Source organism: Babylonia areolata, chromosome 21 (genome assembly GCF_041734735.1).
Source record: "Babylonia areolata isolate BAREFJ2019XMU chromosome 21, ASM4173473v1, whole genome shotgun sequence".
In the NCBI taxonomy this organism is placed as follows: Eukaryota; Metazoa; Mollusca; class Gastropoda; order Neogastropoda; family Buccinidae; genus Babylonia; species Babylonia areolata.
The window spans coordinates 23730285-23752898 of record NC_134896.1 but is presented as its reverse complement, the minus strand read 5'-3'; the positions used below and the strand labels follow the sequence as shown (position 1 = coordinate 23752898).

The 22614-nt window shown below is 40.0% G+C and overlaps 1 protein-coding gene across 2 annotated transcripts in view; it reads right to left on the bottom strand.

Annotated features, from left to right (window-relative positions):
* Nucleotides 1-9488: 9488 nt before the first annotated feature.
* LOC143296311 (spastin-like) overlaps nucleotides 9489-22614 on the bottom strand; it is a 29489-nt gene continuing 16363 nt past the window's right edge. For both annotated transcript variants that reach the window (XM_076608169.1, XM_076608170.1), the window contains 5 exons: nucleotides 21583-21662; nucleotides 19630-19752; nucleotides 17722-17792; nucleotides 14128-14168; nucleotides 9489-12513 (listed from right to left, as the gene is read on the bottom strand). In XM_076608169.1, the coding sequence (XP_076464284.1) occupies nucleotides 12391-12513; nucleotides 14128-14168; nucleotides 17722-17792; nucleotides 19630-19752; nucleotides 21583-21662 (438 nt within the window). In that variant the 3' untranslated portion in view covers nucleotides 9489-12390. The remainder of the gene's footprint in view (nucleotides 12514-14127; nucleotides 14169-17721; nucleotides 17793-19629; nucleotides 19753-21582; nucleotides 21663-22614) is intronic.

Here is a 22614-nt window from a genome sequence, read left to right as displayed (position 1 = left end):
GTGTGTGTGTAGGATATATTCGCGCGCGCGCGCGCGTGTGTATGTGTGTGTGTGTGTGTGTGTGTGTGCGCGCACCAGTTCATGTCAGATTAATAGGATCAGATTATGTGTCGTCGTTGCTCTTAACCAGCTTGCATTTGGAAAAAAATGGTGGGTAACATGGGGGACGGGGAAGAGGGAATTAGTGACAAGTTGTAGGTAGAGAGCTCTCTCTCTCTCTCTCTCTCTGTAAACCCACCCCGGCACTTCAGTTTTCCTTATTATAGCACACAGTGAATCGAATGACATTTTGTCCCTTTTTCCATTGGTTTTGAATGTGACATAGATGTAGAAGAGGCCAACAAGATGAATTATATAATTTGTAGTTTTATAATCGTTTTAACTTTTGTGTCTCTCCCACCCCTCCAGACTTCATATCAAATTCCCAGATACCCTGAATTATTTGGTATGATGCTCGAACGTAATTTTGTTGAACTATGTTGAACAAAATCTTCATTGAGAGCGAATGTTGGAAAGTTTCCTTTAAATATCACATAATTCATTTGGTGTGAAAAAACTCTTTTAAAATAAAGTCTAATTGTACTGGAACATTGTTCCGTGTCCGTTAAGAGGAAAAGACAGTTAATGCAATTGAATTGATATTATGGCGGATAATTGCACATACTTTCATTGCATGAACGCGCTCACGCAATCACATACACACCACTCCCCTAGCAGCTTGAGAGAGACAGACGTGTGTTACAACACATCCTAAATTTTTTTCCCCTTTCTGGTTTACATTGGTTTGGAAAATAAAACCCTGTTTCCATTTTTGTCTCTGAAATTAGAGGCGCAGAGTATTTTCCCACAAACGAATCGGGCATGTGAAACCGGACCTTGGTTCTGGTGTTGGGACGGCGGACAAGAAGCCGTGATGTCTTTTAATCGATCGATCGTCATTTTCTGTTGTCGTAAAGTACCTGCCACGTGTGGCCAGATTTTGCAATCCGTCTGCAAAGAACGATATTCATTTTTCATGGTCAGGTTTTGCAATCTGTTTACCAAGAAGTTGCTGTACTATGTGCTAAGTATGGGCAGGTCTTTGTTGTTTGTTTTTTAATCCGTTTACCTGGAACTGTCGTCGGTTTTTCCAATATTTTATTTTACTCATCAGAGCTAGAAGTACACGGGGAAAAACAACTCTTATTATTATTTTTTAAATTTTTTTTAGTAGTTGGCGAATGATTTATTTCATGTGCTATATTGTTCTGTTTCATAACTTAGAAAGTCTGTAATGAAGACATACATAAGTGTAGGTCATGGCCTATCTTAGAACTCAGACACGAAAGTGTCCAGTTAATTAATAAATATATACATTTCAGTGACTGGTTGGAGCCATAATGTGCGATACAGGATAAGCCCAGGAGTTTTGTGCACAGTAAACCCGATCCATATTGACTTGAAGACTGAAGACTTCCGGGTTTACTATACTTGCGTCACCACGTTGTATACCTCGCAAGTGTGTGCCAACTTTTGATTTATCTCCTCTTCCTCCCCCCCGTCTGTCTCTTGCTCTCTATGTTCGTGTACAAATATATTCTTCTTTCTTGATATTTAAATTAAACCCATTGCAATTTAATTTATTGTTTTCCAACAAGTTAGCTTTCTCTTCTGTTACGTTCTTGCTCCATTGTCGAGAGTGTTCAGCTTTATTTCCTCTGACACTGTGTAGTGCATTGAATGATCCTAGTCTTGAGTCGGTTTCTCGAAAATGATGTATTCTGGTAAAAGAGTTGTTTTGGATGCAGTCTTTCTTCTTTTTCTTCTTGATAAAACGGAATTAGATTAGGTGAATTTTTAAATGAGTAGAGAAAGAAGGGAAAAGTGACACTCGGTGGAATACCACTCTCACTTTGACTGGTAATTGAGGTGATTGAAAAAAAGAAAAGAAAAAAAGAAAAGAAAAGTTGTAATACGCACTTTGCTAGGTTGTGTTAGACAAATAGGCAGTTGTGTATTTGACGCTAGCACGGTGGTAACCACAGACATATTAATGAAAACAACGAACAGAAGTACACAGGGAGGATAATTAAAAACCCAGAGTGGAGCTCTGACAGTTAATGAATTGTAAGACAGAAAATTTAATTTCATGCCTACTTTGTGAGAGAATCTTTTGGTTTCTGTTCACTGCGATGTCGGTTTGAAGATGAATGTTGTTGAAAGTATGTGTGACCATTGTGTCTTTGGTGTAACGAAATTTCGTCTATTCTTTGTTCACTGCGTTATCAGTTTGAAGACCAATGCTGTTGAAACCATGTGTAACCACTTGTCTTTGATATAATGAAGTTAAGTGTGGAGAGAAATTGATGTCAATGTTGACTTCTGGCGGCAAAGATTTGTAGCTGCATGATAATTAATGTAACTGAACGAAGTTAGACATTGAGGGTATTTGGTGCCTTTGCGAACGTCCAATGATTTCATTTGCCACTGAGGAGATTGTTACAGGAAAAACCCCATAAAACCACAGATGATAATGATTATGATAATAAAAAAGGAATAGATGTTAACTTGTGGGGTATTTGGCGATTTTATCAATTGATATTTCCAAATGACTTGTTTGCAGTAGTTGTCGTAGGGAGAAAGACATAGGAATTGAACAAGGGATGGAAAGACGAATAAATATATAGATAAATAAATAAATAAGTAAAAGTATGAATCGTGGGGTCTCATAGGTTGAACCTTAATTTCGTGACCATTCTGTACACGTTTGTTTCAGAACAGCTCCCAAACTGAAGAAACGAATAAATGAAAAAGAGCTGTAAATTGTGGCGGAAACCATAAAACGTTCGAAGTTTATAAAACGAAGCTGTGGAACATTCTCGACGTTTGTTCCCCACAGAGGCAGAGAAAACCTAACTCTAACCCTCTCTCACCCCTCTTCCTCCCTCTCAGTACAGGTCGTCCGCTCATATCGGCTGCGCTCGCTGACAATCCTCTCTCTGAACTTCAGCTCTTGCTGCCTATGTATTGATTTTTGCCTCCTCCGTCTCTGTCTCAGTCTCTGTGCCTCATTCTCTCTCTGTCTCTTGGCTTGGCTGTGGCGGACCAGCCCATACCGTTTGCTGCAAGCACAGGACTAGACTTCGACAGCGTCAGCCTTTTTTTTTTTTCTTTTTTTTTTTCGCCCGCTTCTCGGCCCGCCGTCGATGTACACGTTGTGCGTGGTGCGGCCGCTGCCTGGCAGTGTGCTCGGCCTAAAACTGGCAGTTATTTCTGTCCTGTGCTCGTGAACTGTACCGTATGTACGGCTGAAGGGAAATTTGTCACATACCCTTTTTGCCGGAGCTCGCGACTTCGTTTGTGCAGCAGGATGTTTGGGAACACACCGTCACACACACACACACACACACTCACACGCACCCGCGCGCGCGCACACAGACAGACACAGATACATTTGCGCGCACACGCACACGCACACACACACACAAACCGTGAAACGTGAAAAGAGACACGCTTGCACACAAACACATGCACGCCGCGCGCGCGCACACTAGCACACACACACACATTCACACACACACACTTGTCAGCCGGTGACGAACAAGCATCACAATTTACGAACAAACGCTTAGGCGAAAGTTATTACGAGTTCAACGCCAGTATTTTTAATTAAGAAAAAGAAGTTTTTTAATGTTTGTATCTGAGCTCGCAGCATCCGTTCTTGCCCATAATTTATTATTAATTTATTTGCTGGACCCCCCCACCCCCCATTTCTCCTCTTTCTCCATTTGCATACATGATGCAGTGGGAAGCCCAACCGCATACCACGACATCCTTTTGAGTATTAGTCAGCCGAAACTGGGAAACAAAATATCACCATGCAACTGCATTACGTGTGAGGAGGAAGAGGGGGCGAAGAAATTCCAGATACACTGACATCCTGACTGACACATGTCACGAACTCAACTTTTGAGAAAAAGTGGTGGGGATGCGCATGCGTGTGTTTTGAGTGTGGGCGTGTGTGTGTGTGTGTGAAAGGACTTGGAGGAAATATTTAGAAATCTGCATCTTATGATTTGAAAAAAAAAAAAAAAAAAATTGTATAAGCATTATTTAATCATGGTAGGTTTAAGTGTGTGTGTGTGTGTGTGTGTGTGTGTACACGCAGAGAGTCATTGCATAACAAAGAAACATTCTGAAATTGGATCTTTAGTTTTTTGATTCATAGAAGTTACTATTTTGTGGTGTGTTATTTATTAGTGTGGCTTGTGTGTGTGGGTGTGTGGCATGATAAAATATATATACCTTTAAAAGTGTATTGTTTTCTGGCCCATGTTTACTTATGACAGTGCTTTGAATTTGAATATGCCCATGTGTGTGTGTGTGTGTGTGTGTGTGTTGCCAATGTGTAATGTTCAGTGAAGAAACATCATATAGAATACTGAACTGTTGTCATACATTTATTCAATCATTTATTATTCAGTTGTATTATTTAAACATGACAGAAGTTTAAATTGTCAAGTGTGGGAGCATGTACTAAGTCAAGATATAATTAAGACACATCATTATAAAATCTGTCCCATTTTCATTTATATTTACGTTAAGGTAGAGTTATGCATGCGTGTGAATGACTGATTTGTCTGCACAAGACAAGTGCTATGTATATATATCATTATTATTGTTATATTTATTTATTATTATTTAATCATGACAGTGGCTTGAATTGTATTTAATTTATTGTTTGGGTGTATGTTGTAAGTAAGATTAAAAGGTAGAGGAACAGTTGTGTATTTTACATGCGTAATGAAAAAAAAAAAAAAAAATCAGGCTTGTGAAAAGTATCAAAAATATCAGTTAGTCACAGTTGAGGAGCAGAATCAAGACTACATTATCTGAATGATATGTTTGTGTTTTGATAGAAGATTGAGCATAATTACATGCAAAATATAATCAAACAAATTATGTATTCATTTTGCTTAAGGATAGATTCAACACCAAAAAATGAATGTCCAGGATTTTTGTTTCTTTAACATGGTTTCAGACAATTTTTTTTAATTCTCACTGATTCAGGATTGGGAAACTAAACTATGTTTGATAAGGGATGATATGAAGAATAAGGTGTCATAATCTTCAATTAAAAACATGAAAAGCAACCAGAATTACAATGCAACAGTACTTTGAAATTGGAGTATTTGAATTGGTCACTTGCTTTTTGTCAAGTATATAAAATGAAGAAGGAACGATATAAGCTCAAATGAATAAAGCTGTTTAAAGTTTAATTTAAAATCAAAGTATGACTGGACATTCTAAGGATATGATTGAAGTTTGATGGTATCAAAAAGTATGGTTAACAACTCTATGCAGGATAGTGATAGATAGTAGAAACAAGACATCAGTTTAAGATTGAGGTATGCAAAGTATGATTGAACATTCTATGCATATGGTTTGAGATAAAAAAAAAAAAATTTAAAAAAAAAAGACAGAGAGAGAGAACATAGGTGAAAAGGATATGTCCATATGGATAGAAGCTGATAACTTGAGAGTATGCAAATTATCATTTGATAAAAAAAGGAGATTATGCAAGTTCTTGTTGATTCGAAGAATCATGGTAAAGGATTTAATTGAAAATAATTGAGATGAAATGAATTGAAAAAAAGATATTTCACAGTTCAGGAATAGAATCAGGAGTCTGTGAAAGATCGCAACTGAAGGTTACGCATATGCAAGATATGACTGAACTTGGTATGCAGGATATGATTTAGGAAGTTGTGCACTTGTACTGTCAGGTTTGACACACAAACAGGGCATCAGGGCCAACAGAATATAGCCACAAAGTAAATCTGTTTAAACAGATATGAATGAAGATTCAGTGTACTGTGAGTCATGGGCAGAAATATGAGATTCATGATTGCTTGCTATAGTTAAACTTGTTTTAGAGTGGACATGAAAGTTGTTTTAAGTAGGCCATTTAAAATGAATGTGTCTTTTAGCCCACTTGGGAAAATGATTTTAGTTTATTACTGGTACTTTTAACATCTGTGTTCTTGCACCAGTGGACTTCAACATATGCGCCTCTTTCTACCCAGTGACCATCAGACTATAATATTTTTTTGCATTCAGTCTTTTCTTGTATGAATGCAGTTGCTTTGGTATCTTTGGTAATATATGGTTACATTGTGCTTGAAGATCACATGTCTACAAGGAATACTTAATTTATTGAAGAACGCTTGCCTGCAGAATGTTTTTGGGGAGAGTGTGTTCATGGTGTGATTTGAGATGCCTGTGACTGTTTTTAAGGATTGTTTTATTCACAGCATGATTGAAGTGCAGATGCAAGGAGGATTGAGAGATTAATTCGTATCGATACATAATATGAACAAATATTGTTTGCTTGCGGAAAATGAAAATTTCACATTTTGTGCTTGACTCGAATATGTGAGACTTTAACTGTGAAACGTAATCTTACAAATCAAAACCATTCATGATATACAGGACATCACTTAAACATTGCATAGCATGACTGTGTGTGAATGGTTATGTGCAAACCTGATGAAACATGTTGTGACTTGCCCACCATTGTGTACCTTCATTGTTTGTTTTTGTCTTCTCTGGTGACGACACTCGACTCTCAATCTTACTCTTACTTGTACAAAATGTGGAATGTTGTTTCTATCTTCTATACAGATTTATATATCTTTTATTTTGAATTATAAATATATTTATGAAATAAATGATATGAATGAAAACACTTTGTGAGTGATATTGTTTTACGTCATGGAAGACGAGTATGAGTTACCAGTCTTTTCTTTTTCTGTCTCTGCACACTTCTCTCTGTTTCTTCACTTGCCTCCACAACCTTCACAAACTGCATGGACATAATTATTGGGATGTGTCTTTTCCAGTTTCACATGAAATTAACTGGGAGTACAAACACAGGCATACTCACAGCCATGATGATTGATTGAATGTGAACACAATCACACAATCATCCTTTATGGCAATACCTGTTAGTTTTATCCAGCCAGATTCACTCTCTGATAATTTCAGTATTAATCATAATACACTTTGATAATAAACCATGATCAGTGGCTGAGAATTGTTCATTTTCCTATTGCTTTGTTCACCAATGGGAGTTGGCTAACAGCTTTGCAGGTCTAAGGAATAAATTTGCACCTTTATGCCAGCAATAAAGATGTCAGCCGGAGGGGGATGACACAGAGAGAGGAAGCAAACAACTGTAATATGTTTTCAGGCTTAGTGCGGCTCCTTTGTGTTCGTCATGTTTCTTAACCTGCTGACCAGTGACATGGAGTACAAGATCTTTAATTTTTATTAACACACATTTAATTGATCTTAAGCATGTGCACAAACAACAACATCAGAACACACACACACACACACACACTAATGACTGCTGCTCTGTGGAGATATGCGCTCGTGGAGAAAACTTGATTATGGCTGCCAACATGGTTGGGTAAAAACCATCATATACATAAATGCCCACTCGTCTATATTCAAATGATCATGAGAGTTGCAGCCCATGAAGGCAGAAAAAGAATACAATATAAAACAATTGTGACTTTTCAAAATGAAGGCAGTACTCATAAAACCGGTGAAGAGTGACATAATTTGTAGTATTCAGTCATGGAAGTCTAGAAAACTTGTAAAAATGAGAGTTTCAGTTTCAGTAGCTCAAGGAGGCGTCACTGCGTTCGGACAAATCCATATACGCTACACCACATCTGCCAAGCAGATGCCTGACCAGCAGCGTAACCAACGCGCTTAAAAATGTAAGCATGTAAAAATGAGAAGCATTCACTGGGCTGGAAAGATCTTGGAAAAATGTTTTGACCTTTAGGGTCTGGAGATGTCTTGGAACTTTGAAAAAAAACCCACCACCCAACAAACCCTTGACCACTACCATTCAACAAAGACCTTTTAACGGATTTAAAAACAATTGAAAAATCCGAGAGTAAAACTGATGATCATACAAGATGGGGAACTCACAGTGGATCAGCTATTTCCAGGGGAAGAAAACATAGTTTCAGAGACAATAGTTTTTGTTTTGTTATTTTTAGGGAGAAAAAATTGACTGCTGGTCTGAGAGAAAGCAAACAGCAGTGAATGTGAGTGACCTGAAAAATAAAACAACATGGTTGGAAAAAAAGCAGCTTTTGGGGTAGGAGAAAGAAAATAAAAAAAGTGAATTGTTATTCTAGCTTTCTGGCCTCTGAATGTCTTAAAAGCAAGAAATCTTATTTTCAGCCGGTATGGGGCTTTGTCCCACTGGACCTCCTATCAAGGTTTTGCCCCTGCACCCCAGTATGGGTCCTGTGAGGCCCCTGCAGAGCCCCTACACCCCACTGTGGGTTCTTGTGGCCCATGCACTCTAGTAGGGGTCATGTGCGGCCCCTGCACACCACTAGGAGTCATGTGCAGCCCCTGCACACCACTAGTGGTCTTGTGTGGCCCCTACACCCCATTAGGGGTGCTGTGTGGCCCATACATCCCACTATGGGTTCTTGTGGCCTATGCACCCTAGTAGGGGTCATGTGTGGCCCCTGCACACCACCAGGGGGTCCTGTGTGGCCCCTGCACCCCAATAGGGGTCCTGTGTGACCCCTACACCCCACAGTGGGTTCTTGCAGCCCCTGCACCCCAGTTGGGGTCTCGTGTGGCCCCTGCACCCCACCAGAAGTGTTGTGTGGCCCTTGCACCCCACTTAAGGTCCTGTATGCCCCCTGCACCCCATTAGGATCTTGTGTAGCCCCTTCGCCCCAGCAGGGGTTCTTGCGGCCTGTGCACCCCTCTAGAGGTCCAGTGTGGCCCCTGCACCCCTCTTGCTGCCCCTGCACCCCAGTAGAGGTTCTTGAAGCCCCTGCACCCCACTGTGGGTTCCTGTGTGGCCCCTTCACCCCACTAAAGGTCCTCTGTGGCCCCTACACCCCAGTAGGAGTTCTTGCTGCCCCTGCACCCCAGTAGTTCTTGAAGCCCCTGCACCCCACTATGGGTTCATGAGTGGCTCCTGCACCCTACTAGGGGTCCTGTGCAGGCCCTGGACACCACCGTATTTTCAGAGAATTTTACCTTGAAGAATTCCCCAGCCTGATCATAAGTGGGATATCCAATAATCTTCCTAGTCATCAGTGTAGCAGAAAAAGTATTTTGATTCAGTTTGGATTTGTTCTGGGTATGGACAATTTTCAGTCTGGTCTGCGAAAGGTCTGGAAAAAGTCTGGACTTTGGTCACATCTGTGGGAACTGAGTGTGGTCACTTAGCTACCATGGCACTGGTATTGGGTTTGGTGCCTTTGATACTTTTTGACTTTTTGTTTTGTTTTGGCAATACAAAATATGGCTGAATGACTGGGCAGAGAAAGAAAGAAACGTGCAAAGAAACACAGAAGGCAATAGAATGGACAAAGGAAAGAAAGAAAAGGAAGAAAGGGAGTAAGGAATACTGTACTGTTGCACTCAAAGATAAAAAAACCACTGCATTTGTTTGTTTTTTTTATTTGTACAAAATGAGGAATGTCTCCACAATTCTGCTTCAATATTTACACTGCATAGTTGAAATCCTCCAGGTTGATCAAATTTTACAATAATAAATCATTGTCCAATTATGTACACAGGTTTACATGCTCCAATAATTAGTTTGCACATTTCAAATTGTAGTTCTAAACTGCCCAATAGTTAAAGCATTTACAAACACATAATAATTTCAATGAATAAAAAATACCTTACAGACTCCAGGCTTCGACAGAATTCACATCATCAAAACAAGTAGTGGTTAAAACAGGATTTATTATATCACACTTTAAACCTGTTGCATTCACACTCTTCTCAAAATGAGAACTCCCTTTTCATTCCATATATAATAATGCTGTGACATATTATTGCAAGATTAGTATTTTTGACCACCATGTGTTTACCACACACACACACATATGCAAACACACAACACAAGGAACAGAATCAATAGTGAAAGACAGGGTTATTAATTTGAACACTTTTTCATGATGCAAAGAATTTCAGTAAACTGCAGAAGCACACTTGAAGAAATGTTCTTTTTTCACAATCAGCTTTCAATTTACTCTCAAGTCTGATAATCTGATTTAGATGACACAATTGTTCAGATGGAAATGAATACCAGATCTGCCATATCTGAAATGCTTCCAGGACAAGTGTAGCCTCTTAAATAAAATGGCTTTCAAAATACTATAGTTGACATGAAGACAAGTTACATCTTTTGTTCACAGCCTGTTCTACATGATCTAAACATGCAGAACATGTGGTATAGTGAATGAAACAGTCCAGCTGGCCATTTCACATTATTTTTTCTTTCCCATTATTTATTTATTTATTTATTATTATTATTTTATTATTATTATTATTACTACTACCTTTTTTATATTATAATTATTATTTATTTATTTATGTTAGCTTATCTATTATTTATTCACCTTTTTTTTTTTCTCAAGGCCTGACTAAGCGTGTTGGGTTACGCTGCTGGTCAGGCATCTGCTTGGCAGATGTGGTGTAGCCTACATGGATTTGTCCGAACGCAGTGACACCTCCTTGAGCTACTGAAACTCCAACTGAAACTCCCCATGTTTGTTTTTTTTGTTAATTTTATTCATAATTCTATTTATGGAAGCTGAAAAACAAGGTGATGATAATGATAACTGTAACTATCACCAACAACAAAAGTTCCTTTTTGCTCACTCCATCCCCCATCCTTCCTCAAAAGAGAAACGCTACCAATGTTTCTGGCACAGCATGTAATAAAAATCCTCTGAAGTTCAGCACAAAACGTTTTTTGGCAACAAGTAAATTAACAGGCAGAAATGGCAAACATAAGTTAACAGGCATAAACTGGGGGTATGTACATCAATTAACAAATCTAAAACAACAACACACACATACACAAAAACATGCAGATACAATCTCCACTGTAAAAAAAAAGAAGCTAAAAATGACTTTGAAAAAAAAAAAAAAGGAATACAAGTAACCACAAAAGCAAAACCCACTAGAACTAAAAGATCTTACTGAAACATTGTAAGGGTCATAAGTGTAAAAGAAACTGTCACAATGGTAGATCTTATGTCTTTGTGGATACAGTAACCCCCATCCCCACCCCTTTTCATTATGTTTTATACACAAATTGCTCTGCACTGAAAGATCTAATATCACTTCCTTTGACGGGCGCAATAGCCGAGAGGTTAAAGCGTCGGACTTTCAATCTGAGGGTCCCGGGTTCGAATCACGGTGACGGCGCCTGGTGGGTAAAGGGTGGGTATTTTTACGATCTCCCAGGTCAACATATGTGCAGACCTGCTAGAGCCTGAACCCCCTTCGTGTGTAAATGCATGCAGAAGATCAAATACGCACGTTAAAGATCCTGTAATCCATGTCAGTGTTCGGTGGGTTATGGAAACAAGAACATACCCAGCATGCACACCCCTGAAAGCGGAGTATGGCTGCCTACATGGCGGGGTAAAAACAGTCATGTACGTAAAAGCCCACTCCTGTACATGCGAGTGAATGTGGGAGTTGCAGCCCACGAACGCAGAAGAAGAAGAAGGAGAAGAAGGAGGAAAGGAGATAAAACAACAACAACCATAAAAAAACCCCACTTTAATCTATGAGATGAGATGGATATGCAGAGTGGAGAGGGAAACAAAGAAGCAAACAAAAACAAACAAACAAAAAAACCCAACAACAAACAATAAAAGCAACAACAACAAAACATATCCCCTGCTACCTTTTCAGTGTATACCTTCACACACTAATCACACATACACATGAATCACACACAGCCACACACACACACACACACGGAGCAACACATTCCCTCTTTCTTCACAGAAGTCCACACTTTAACCACATCTTCGTCACAGACTAAACATCACATTTACAGATCTGTCAAAGCATAAGGTTTCAACGTAAAGAAACAAACAAAACAAGCATCAGCACATTCAATTATTGTTCTCCCACTCCCCCTTTACCTTCTCTTTATGCTTTTTGTGTCTGTCACCATCATGGGTAAAACAAAACAAAACAAACCAAAACAAAAAAAAACCCATGCCAAAGAAAATACTTTTTAATAAAGCTTGTGTCTAAGTATGATCATGAATCAAACTAACTTTCATTCCATCAAAAAAATACTTTTTATGGTCATGTCTGATTACCATCATGAATATAACTGTGAAAAAAAAAAAAAAAAAAAAAAAAGACGATGACTTTTTATGCTTGTGTACGACCACCATTATGGGTAAAACAACTATCATAGCAAAGTGAGCACCCCTCATGGTGACTGTATTCACATGAAACACCAGCACCTGTGCATAGTTCAGCCAAATCACAGAGGTAGGAAGCCAAGTCCAAAGGAAAGGTCTACACTGGTGCTTGTCATACTGTGATGTCCCCGTACTCTCTGTTCCATTCTTCGTATTTCTGTAGCGTTTCCACGGGAACACTCCTTCGGATTCTCTTAACCGATTCCATGAAGTCTGACATTGTGATGTCCCTTACCTGAAAGAACAAAAGTCCACATCAATTATGAACTGTTCTATTCCTAACTAAAACAACATCTCTGTCCTCAATTAACAGCTCTGCTATTCCTAAAACAAGATACATGTCCTAAATTATCAACTGTTCTATTTCTAACTAAAAAATCTATGTCCTCAATTATCAGCTGTTCAATTCTGACTAAAACAGCATCTCTCCACAATTATCAGCTATTTTATTCCTATCAAAACCAATATCCCTGTCCTTAATTATCAGCTGTTCTACTCCAAACTAAAACAAACTCTATGTCCTCAATTATAAGCTACTCTATTCCTGACTAAAACATGATATATGTCATCAATTATCAGCTGTTCTCCTCCAAACTAATACAAGATGTATGTCCTCAATTATCAGCTATTCTATTCCTGACTAAAACAAGATATATGTCCTCAATTAACAGCTGTTCTCCTCCAAACTAATACAAGATGTATGTCCTCAATTATCAGCTATTCTATTTACAACTAAAGCAAGATCTTCTTCTCAATCATCAGCTGTGCGATTCCTAATGCAAGATCTATACCCTCAATTATCAGCTGTTCTATTCCTGAAACAAGATCTATACACTCAATTCTATTACTAACTAAAACAAGATATGTTCCTAATATAAGATCTATTATCTTAAACCATCATCTGCTCTATTCCAAACTGATACAAGATCTGAGTGCTTTATCATCAGAAAGTTATGTGTTTTGAAAACACACCATTTCAGTATTCATACAGGGGTAGTAAGCACTCTATACCTTTGAAGACAAGCAGAGCCAGGTGAACCAGGGATATAAACAACATGAAAACACAAGGCCTGCTGGTTATCACACTTACAATGTTCTTTTAAAAGGCTTTCTCAAAGCACTCAGGCTCTGAACATCAGTTCACTCTCTCTCTCTATCTCTCTAGATATATATGTACACAAATGAAAGAATGAAAACAAGAACAGATTTTTCTTGTCTTCAATTTTTTTGTTTCTTTTTTTTTCCGAAAATTTTTACTCAGATTTAGCTTCTCCAGGCAAGGGTATTGGCAAACAAACGAACGAACAAACAAAAAACAAAACAAACACACATACATCATCCAGACATACGCAAATGACGAATTCAATTCCAGTTCAATTCAAAAGGTTTAATGTCTGCTTCAAACAATTAAAACTGAAAATTTTCTTTAGGCTAATTTTTGTCAAATGCTCTGACAACAGATAAGTGATGCAAAACCAAATTTATCATTATCTGGTACACTCTTCCCTACTCACACCAATCATCAGGTAAAGAAAAAAAAACCCAAACAAACATTCAGGTAAGAAAACTGAAATTTTAAGACGCAAGTGAAATAAAAGTAATTGAATCATGCAAACACAATTTCTTGATTACAATGCTTATATCAATCAAAACACTTTACTTTTGAGTTTCATCAGCTTGATCTTAGCAATACATGAGTGTGCCTTCTTATTCTCAGATTTTTCATGAAATGTTTTAAACTTCAGGGGCTGTGCCTTCTAAACATGAGTGACTTATTGTCAGGAAACTGCGCACTGAGTTTTTCACACTTTGCAGACAGGCTGGAATGAAGTTTTCACACAACACTCACCTTGTTTGCATCAACCGACCGTACTTCAGTCATGCTTAATTCTGGAAATATACGAAGTGGAGAGTTATACACAGTGTAAGTGTGTGTGTGTGTACATGTGTGCACGCGTGTGTGTACAAGAGTGTATGCGTACATGGGTGTATGTGTATTTATGTGCATGTGTGTGTGTGTGTGTGTGCATAAATGTGATCTATGAATGTGGCTGTGTGTGAATGAGTGTGTGTGTGTGTGTGTGTGTGTGTGTGTGTGTGTGTGTGTGCGGTGGGAGAAAGGGGGATGTGCAAATGGGAGGCTGAGGGTTAATTTACTTCCAGAAAATCAAAAATGAATTGTTCCTAGACTGTGTTAATATATGTGCGTATGTGTGTACACAAACTGTGTGTGCACGCATGCACATATGTGAATCGTAAATCAATCACACCTTTAAAAAAACAAAACAAAAAACAAAAACAAAAAAACAACACCACCACAAAATGGACATTTTTTTTAACACAAAGATAGCACCATTTTTACCTTTTGAATGAAATGACATGCCAGAGATGTTCAAGAAATTTTCTCATCTGAAAATAATTGAAGCACCTGTGTAATCAGTATGTCATTTAAAAAAACCCAATTCTTTTCATGAAACCAGTGTTTCAAAAGAGCTTTTGAGTACATGGTACTATCAATACCGAAGAACTTAGGCTGCATGGAGTAAAACCAATGATGACTGAAGTTGAAAAGGTTAAAGGTCCTGTAGCCCTCTAATGCCATTGGGGCAGTGAATTCATATCCACTGTGTCTAGCCCACAGCACTCAATGACCACTGGGGCAGTGAATTCATATCCACGGTGTCTAGCCCATAGCACTCGATGACCATTGGGGTGGTGAATTCATATCCACTGTGTCTAGCCCATAGCACTCAATGACCATTGGGGCAGTGAATTCATATCCACGGTGCCTAGCCCATAGCACTCAATGACCACTGGGGCGGTGAATTCATATCCATGGTGCCTAGCCCATAGCACTCGATGACCATTGGGGCAGTGAATTCATATCCACGGTGCCTAGCCCATAGCACTCAATGACCACTGGGGCGGTGAATTCATATCCACGGTGCCTAGCCCATAGCACTCGATGACCATTGGGGCAGTGAATTCATATCCACTGTGTCTAGCCCATAGCACTCGATGACCATTGGGGCAGTGAATTCATATCCACTGTGTCTAGCCCATAGCACTCAATGACCACTGGGGCAGTGAATTCATATCCACTGTGTCTAGCTCATAGCACTCGATGACCATTGGGGCAGTGAATTCATATCCACTGTGTCTAGCCCACAGCACTCAAAGACCACTGGGGCAGTGAATTCATATCCACTGTGTCTAGCCCACAGCACTCAATGACCACTGGGGCAGTGAATTCATATCCACGGTGTCTAGCCCATAGCACTCGATGACCATTGGGGTGGTGAATTCATATCCACTGTGTCTAGCCCATAGCACTCAATGACCATTGGGGCAGTGAATTCATATCCACGGTGCCTAGCCCATAGCACTCAATGACCACTGGGGCGGTGAATTCATATCCATGGTGCCTAGCCCATAGCACTCGATGACCATTGGGGCAGTGAATTCATATCCACTGTGCCTAGCCCATAGCACTCAATGACCATTGGGGCAGTGAATTCATATCCACTGTGTCTAGCCCATAGCACTCAATGACCACTGGGGCTGTGAATTCATATCCACTGTGTCTAGCTCATAGCACTCGATGACCATTGGGGCAGTGAATTCATATCCACTGTGTCTAGCCCATAGCACTCAATGACCACTGGGGCAGTGAATTCATATCCACTGTGTCTAGCCCATAGCACTCGATGACCATTGGGGCTGTGAATTCATATCCACTGTGTCTAGCCCATAGCAGTCAAAGACAACTGGGGCAGTGAATTCATATCCACTGTGTCTAGCCCATAGCACTCAATGGATACCGGGCAGTGAATTCATATCCACTGTGTCTAGCCCACAGCACTCAATGACAACTGGGGCAGTGAATTCATATCCACCGGGTCTAGCCCATAGCACTCAATGACCATCTGGGCAGTGAATTCATATCTACTGTGTCTAGGGCTTGGCATAGGAAGGCAGGACCCACCCCTCTCCCTCCACTGTTTTAAGCTTCCCCAACCAAAGTCAGGTACTCATTCATATCTGGGAGGAGTGATGACAATACGAGTAAAATGCCTTTCCAAGCGACACAACACCATGCTGAAACGGAGCTTTGAACCCCGACCACAGGTGAACTGGATCAGAAGTCCAAAAACCTAACTGATTCCACCATGGCGCTCTGATGCTCACAAAACAATGAAAAAAAAAAAAAAGAAAAAAAAGAAAAGGAAAAGAAAAGCTGCCTCAGGGTCATAGTCCAAGGCATTGTGATGCAAACTGTGACGCTCTGAAAACAATCAAAATGGCTTTGCAGTTTTCTGTCAACAGGTGATGTGAGCTTCATTTCCATCAAGGTAAATCATATAGGAACTGATTACATAACATTTCTTCCTTACTTCCTCCTGTCTTCTGAGCGTTAATTCCCCCTTTTTAAAACATTTTTTTGTTTGGGTTGCTAATCCATTTACAGCCGACGCTTTAAAAAAAAACCGGACTCATCCCCCCTGACCCACCCCCCACGCCCAAGCACTGCCTGGCCACAAGTGTGCACTTTTGTGTTGACACCCAAGTAGTTTTCAGGCTTTGCAGATTCATCAAACTGTTTCTTTAACTTTTCAACCATATCTTAAATAATTAGAGAAGGGACATGATTCTTCATAAACTTCTATGCAACTTGCTGCTGAAGTTTGGGCACAGGTTGATTTTTTTTTTTTTTTTTTTTTTTTTTTCTTGATCACAGCTGGGAAACTGAGTTCACAACTAGGCAAATATGACATATTTGCAAAATATAACAGCATTTTGCACCCTGACAATGGTATTCTGAATGACTACTGTAAATAATGACAGGTGAGGCAATATGTGAATGCTTTATAAGAATTTTCACTTTTGTAACTTTTGAACCTTCAAACAATTACTGCTACAACCTCCCTGGAAAGTTGATCAAACTGTATTGTTGCAGTACTAAAAGGCCTAAAGAACTAATCTGGTTGCTTTAACTACTAGCACAGATTGTATTTGTGGAGATGATGGTACCATTTTAGCTCAGTAGTCAATGATGAGCTCAGCTCTGTTCGGCTTATATCAGAGTATTGACATAAGTTTACAGTTGGGCCCAACAGCAAAGTGAGAGCTGTATGATCACTGGTGTCTCCACTGCAAAGGGAATTGATTTACATTTTATTCTTTTGTGAAGGGCTATGACTCTCAAACTGCAGGGGCATGACTGCTCTGGCTCTTCAAGCTGCAGCCTTGGGGGCTAGTCAACCTTTGGGGACCATCTCAGCACCGACTGTCCTACAACCGTCTTGGCCAAGAGAGTGGGGATGTAACTTGGGCAAGACGTTCTCCACTATAATCAAATTCTAGCACAGATAAGTCTGGACAGCAGCTGCCTCCTCAGCTGTTATGATGGTCAGGGTCAGATACTACTAACTATCATACACACCTCTGATGGGCCCCAGTGCAGCATCTTTTGCCAGGGCCGTCAAGTCGCTGCCGGAATAGCCCTCTGTCAACCTGACACACAAACAATGTTCTGGAAACTGTCAATCATTCATCTCTCACAGATTAATATAATTTATGTGTGGCTTATGTTCAAACCTCTATGTGTGTGTGTGTGTGTGTGTATGTGTGTGTGTGTGTGTGTGTGTGTGTTTGTGTGCGTGTGTGTGTTTGTGTGCGTGTTTGTGTGTGTGTGAGAGAGAGAGAGAGAGAGAGAGAGAGAGAGAGAGAGAGAGTGTGTGTGTGTGTGTGTGTGTGTGTGTGTGTGCGTGCGCGTGCGTGCGTGCATGCGTGCATGCTTGCGTGCGTGTGAGTGTGCATGCACAAGTTTTTACACTGATATGCAAATGAAGTCCAAGATCTTACTGTATCTGTGTTTGTCTATGATTTTCGTTCCATGTTTGTTAACCTTTTATGTACTATCCCCCCCCCCCCGGCCCCCCCACACACACACCCACAATATTCCTTGTGACCCTGGTACATTTGGTAACAAAGGCGTATCCTATTCTATTCTAATCAATGAGCGTGCCTGTGTGTGTGCACGCGTGCAAGTGCATGCATGCGTGTGTGAGTGTGTAATAAGAATAACGCATCTTTGTATAATGAAAGTGATGCAAAGTTGTATGCCACTGTGCTTGTGTTCATTATCCATTTAAAAGAATACATGTCACTTTGTGTGATTCAGAGTGTGCATACTGTTTCCATGATTCCATGAAGTAACTGATCATCTTCTAGACAGGGACAAAGATCATGCATGCATGCATGCGTGTATGTGTGGTGTGCGTGTGCGCGCGTGAGTCTTGTACGCAAGTACACCAGTGTGTGTGTGTGTGTGTGTGTGTGTGTGTGTGTGTGTGTGTGTGTGTGTTCCCAGGCCATGGGAATATCTGTATGCTCCCGAGTACAGGAGTTAATCATTTTTCGTCTGTTCGCTTGCTTGTTTGTAATTTAACGTTGTTTGTTTGTTTTTTGTTTTTAATTCAAAGCATGCTAGATTTCATCAAAAACTCAGAACTGACTCTCAGCTGAATCTAAATACGCATAGTGTTTGGCACAAGAGTTGGTTCCATTAACACAAATCAAATTAGAAACGGGCCTTTGATGAAAAGAGTGTGGAAGGCTTTTTTTTCTTTTTGGGGGGTTCAAATCAGCAGTAGTGTTGGAACAGCTGTTGTCAGTGACATCCCACCAAAGTTTCATCCCCTCCCCCATTTTCTCTCCGAATTTGCAGATCTAAAAAACGGCCTGTGAGACTTTTCTGCTGCAGTCACAGCAAACAGACAGACATTGTTTTTTAAAATCTTTTTTTTTTTTTTTATATATAAAGAAATGGAAAAGTACATTTACCGGTTTCCACAAAGATATCAAATCCCTGAATTTAAGACCGTTTTTACTCCACCAAGGAGGCAACAACTCACGTTTTTGAGGGTACGACAACAAAAATTCACAGAACCAAAATGACCTGACACAACACAGCCATACTAGTAATGTGTTATTGTGGGTATTTGTGGGTATGTACAATAAGAGACATTCACAGAATGAAAACAACCTGACACGACACAGCCACACTCTGTTTTTAGAGGGTATGTATGAAAAGAGACAATCACAGAGCAAAAACAACCTGACACAAAATAGCCATACTCTTAAACAACAATAAAGAGTAGTAACTCTCCATTTACAACGTAGCCATACTCTCATTTTTGTGGGTATGACGAGAAACATTCAAAGAACAAAAAGGAAATTTTTTCCCCTAAAATTACGTTTATCTAACACTTTACTGTGACCCACAAAGACATTCAAAGAACACAAACAACCTGACATGACGCAACAGGACGTGACACATGCTGCTTACGTGGCCAGATGACTGAGGTCTTTCTGCGACAAGGCACAGCCCTGCTTCTTCAGCAGATGAGCCAGCATGGCGACACGCATGTCATGGTCTGGGATGGTCACATACACACGCTTGGGAAACCGCCTGCAACATCATTTTCAAGATTTATAAAGGTGGTAAATGTCTGTTAGAGACAGTATATCTTTGCAATTGAAATAATAAGCTTGTCCTTATAATTGGAAATACTTTCGGTGAGTATACCAGTGTAAGAGGTGATTTAATTGTTACTTTCTTTGAAATATTCATAGGTGATTTTATAGGTTGTTATGGTATACTTTGAACATGTGTATGCATTTTGAGAATTTCATGTTGTATTCACTACATGAGTGTTAATAGCAGTTCAGGTATTAGTTGTTTTTCACATTAAATTCCTCCATACCCCCAAAAGGGTTGAAAGGAAATTCAGGCTTGAATCTTGTGAAGGGATGAAGAAAATAACGAATGAACGAACAAAATAAAACCTTATTTTGAGAGAGTAATGAAATAAGCACAAGGCAAACAGAAGAAGACCAAAACAAAACCAAAACCAAAAATAACAAACAACAACAACAACAACAAACAAACAAAAAAAAAAAACAAAAAAAAAAAGGAAGAAGAAGAAATAGTGCAAGTCAAACTATTCAAAACAGCAACCCTATCGAAATTCCACGCCCATGAAGAAAACACAAATACAAGAAAAAGAGAGGCAGATTAACGGACAAACAGGCACAGAGAGAGAGAGAGAGAGAGAGAGAGACAGAGACAGAGACAGAGAGACAGAGAGAGAAAGTGACAAAAAAAAACTGACATAGATAGAAAGAAAGACAGATGGGGAGACACAGCTAGAGACCAAACATTTGTTCATACAGCACATAGTTGGTCAGCTGCTGTTGGATGAAGCCTAATCATGCAGAAATAGAACAATTACATAACACCTGGCCAATCTGGCAATTAAAAAAAGAAAAAACAACATTTAACTATTTCTTATTTCGGCTGGAGATGACTGACCATATTCAGTAGGAACACCAAGCAATCTCGTTTGTATCACAGAGTGTGTGCTGCATGTAATCAAGCAGCAACTGGCTGTCTTTTATCTCAGTCATCAATTGCACACACACACACACACACACACACACATATATATATATATCTAGAGAGAGAGAGAGAGAGAGAGAGAGAGAAAGAGATTTACACATACATAGTTTGTCTCTAAATTTCATAACAGTTGTCTCAAAAAGGAGGAAGGTGGCAGAATGGTTAAGACACTCAGCTGCCAATACAGAGAGTCCGTGAGGGTGTGGGTTCGAATCCCGCTCTCGCCCTTTCTCCTAAGTTTGACTGGAAAATCAAACTGAGCGTCTAGTCTTTCGGATGAGACGATAAACCGAGGTCCCGTGTGCAGCATGCACTTGGCGCACTGAAAAAGAACCCATGGCAACGAGAGTGTTGTCCTCTGGCGAAATTACGTAAAATGAAATCCACTTTCATAGGTACACAAATATGTAAGCATGCACTCAAGGCCTGACTAAGCGCGTTGGGTTATACTGCTGGTCAGGCATCTGCTCAACAGATGTGGTGTTGCGTGTATGGATTTGTCCGAACGCAGTGACGCCTCCTTGAGAAAAAAAAAAGAAAAGTGAAACTGAAACTGTCTCTCTTGAAGTGCTTGGTATTTCAAATGTGTAACTTTGCTAAAGATAAATGAAGTAACTTAAACACTTAGAAATAAAAATCTTTCTGATTTAAACTGCCTCGAAAAATGACAAAAAAGATGATACTGGAGATGTGGACAGCACCGAAAATGTGCTGACAGCATTTCTACACGCCATGTTTCTGGTGCCTACATATACACATTATGCATCAAATATAAAACAGATCTCACCCAACCCCTACACCCTAAAACATTCAGCGCCAGCAGAAACAAAAGACAATAACCTGAGAACAGCATCGTCCAGTTCCTGAGGACGGTTGGTTGCCCCCATGACAAGAATTCGATCGTCTGGGCTGGAAGACACCTGCACACAGTCACAGTACAGTATTCAGTACACTGCACTGTTTGATTTTCCCTATCGCACTGTTAGGAGTGACAGACTTTTTTTTTTTTTTTGTAATACAGAATTTTTTGCAGCCATGGTCCAGGGGCCATATATAGTGGGTACAACTTACTAAGAAAAAAAAAAAAAAAAAGAAGAAAAAAAAAAGGAAAGGAAAGTGGTAAACTATGGACGCATTCCCACCAATGCCACCATCAAAACAAGCCCTCCCCCACCTCCTTAAAAAAAAAAAAGACGAGAAAAAGAAGAACCCCCCCCTCCCCCCCACTAACAGTAATCTAAAGGTACCACAGACTTTTACAGCCACTGGGGAAATAACTCATATCCACTATGAATAAGGCTCGGCATAGGAAGGTGGGGCCCAATCCTCTAATTCTGTTGCTTTAACCATCCTCATCCCAGTCAGGTACCTCATTCACACCTGCTTGTAGTGAGGAAAACTGGAGTAAAAAGTGCACTTTCCTATGGACACAATACCATGTGGAAACGGGGCCTCAAACCCTGATCACTGGTGAACACGGGATCAGAGGTAAAATGCCTGATCAGTTGTTTGTATTTGTATTTCTTTTTATCACAACAGATTTCTCTGTGTGAAATTCGGGCTGCTCTCCCCAGGGAGAGCGCGTCGCTACACTACAGCGCCACCCATTTTTTTGTATTTTTTCCTGCGTGCAGTTTTATTTGTTTTTCCTATCGCAGTGGATTTTTCTACAGAATTTTGCCAGGAACAACCCTTTTGTTGCCGTGGGTTCTTTTACGTGCGCTAAGTGCATGCTGCACACGGGACCTCGGTTTATCGTCTCATCCGAATGACTAGCGTCCAGACCACCACTCAAGGTCTAGTGGAGGGGGAGAAAATATCGGCTGCTGAGCCGTGATTCGAACCAGCGCGCTCAGATTCTCTCGCTTCCTA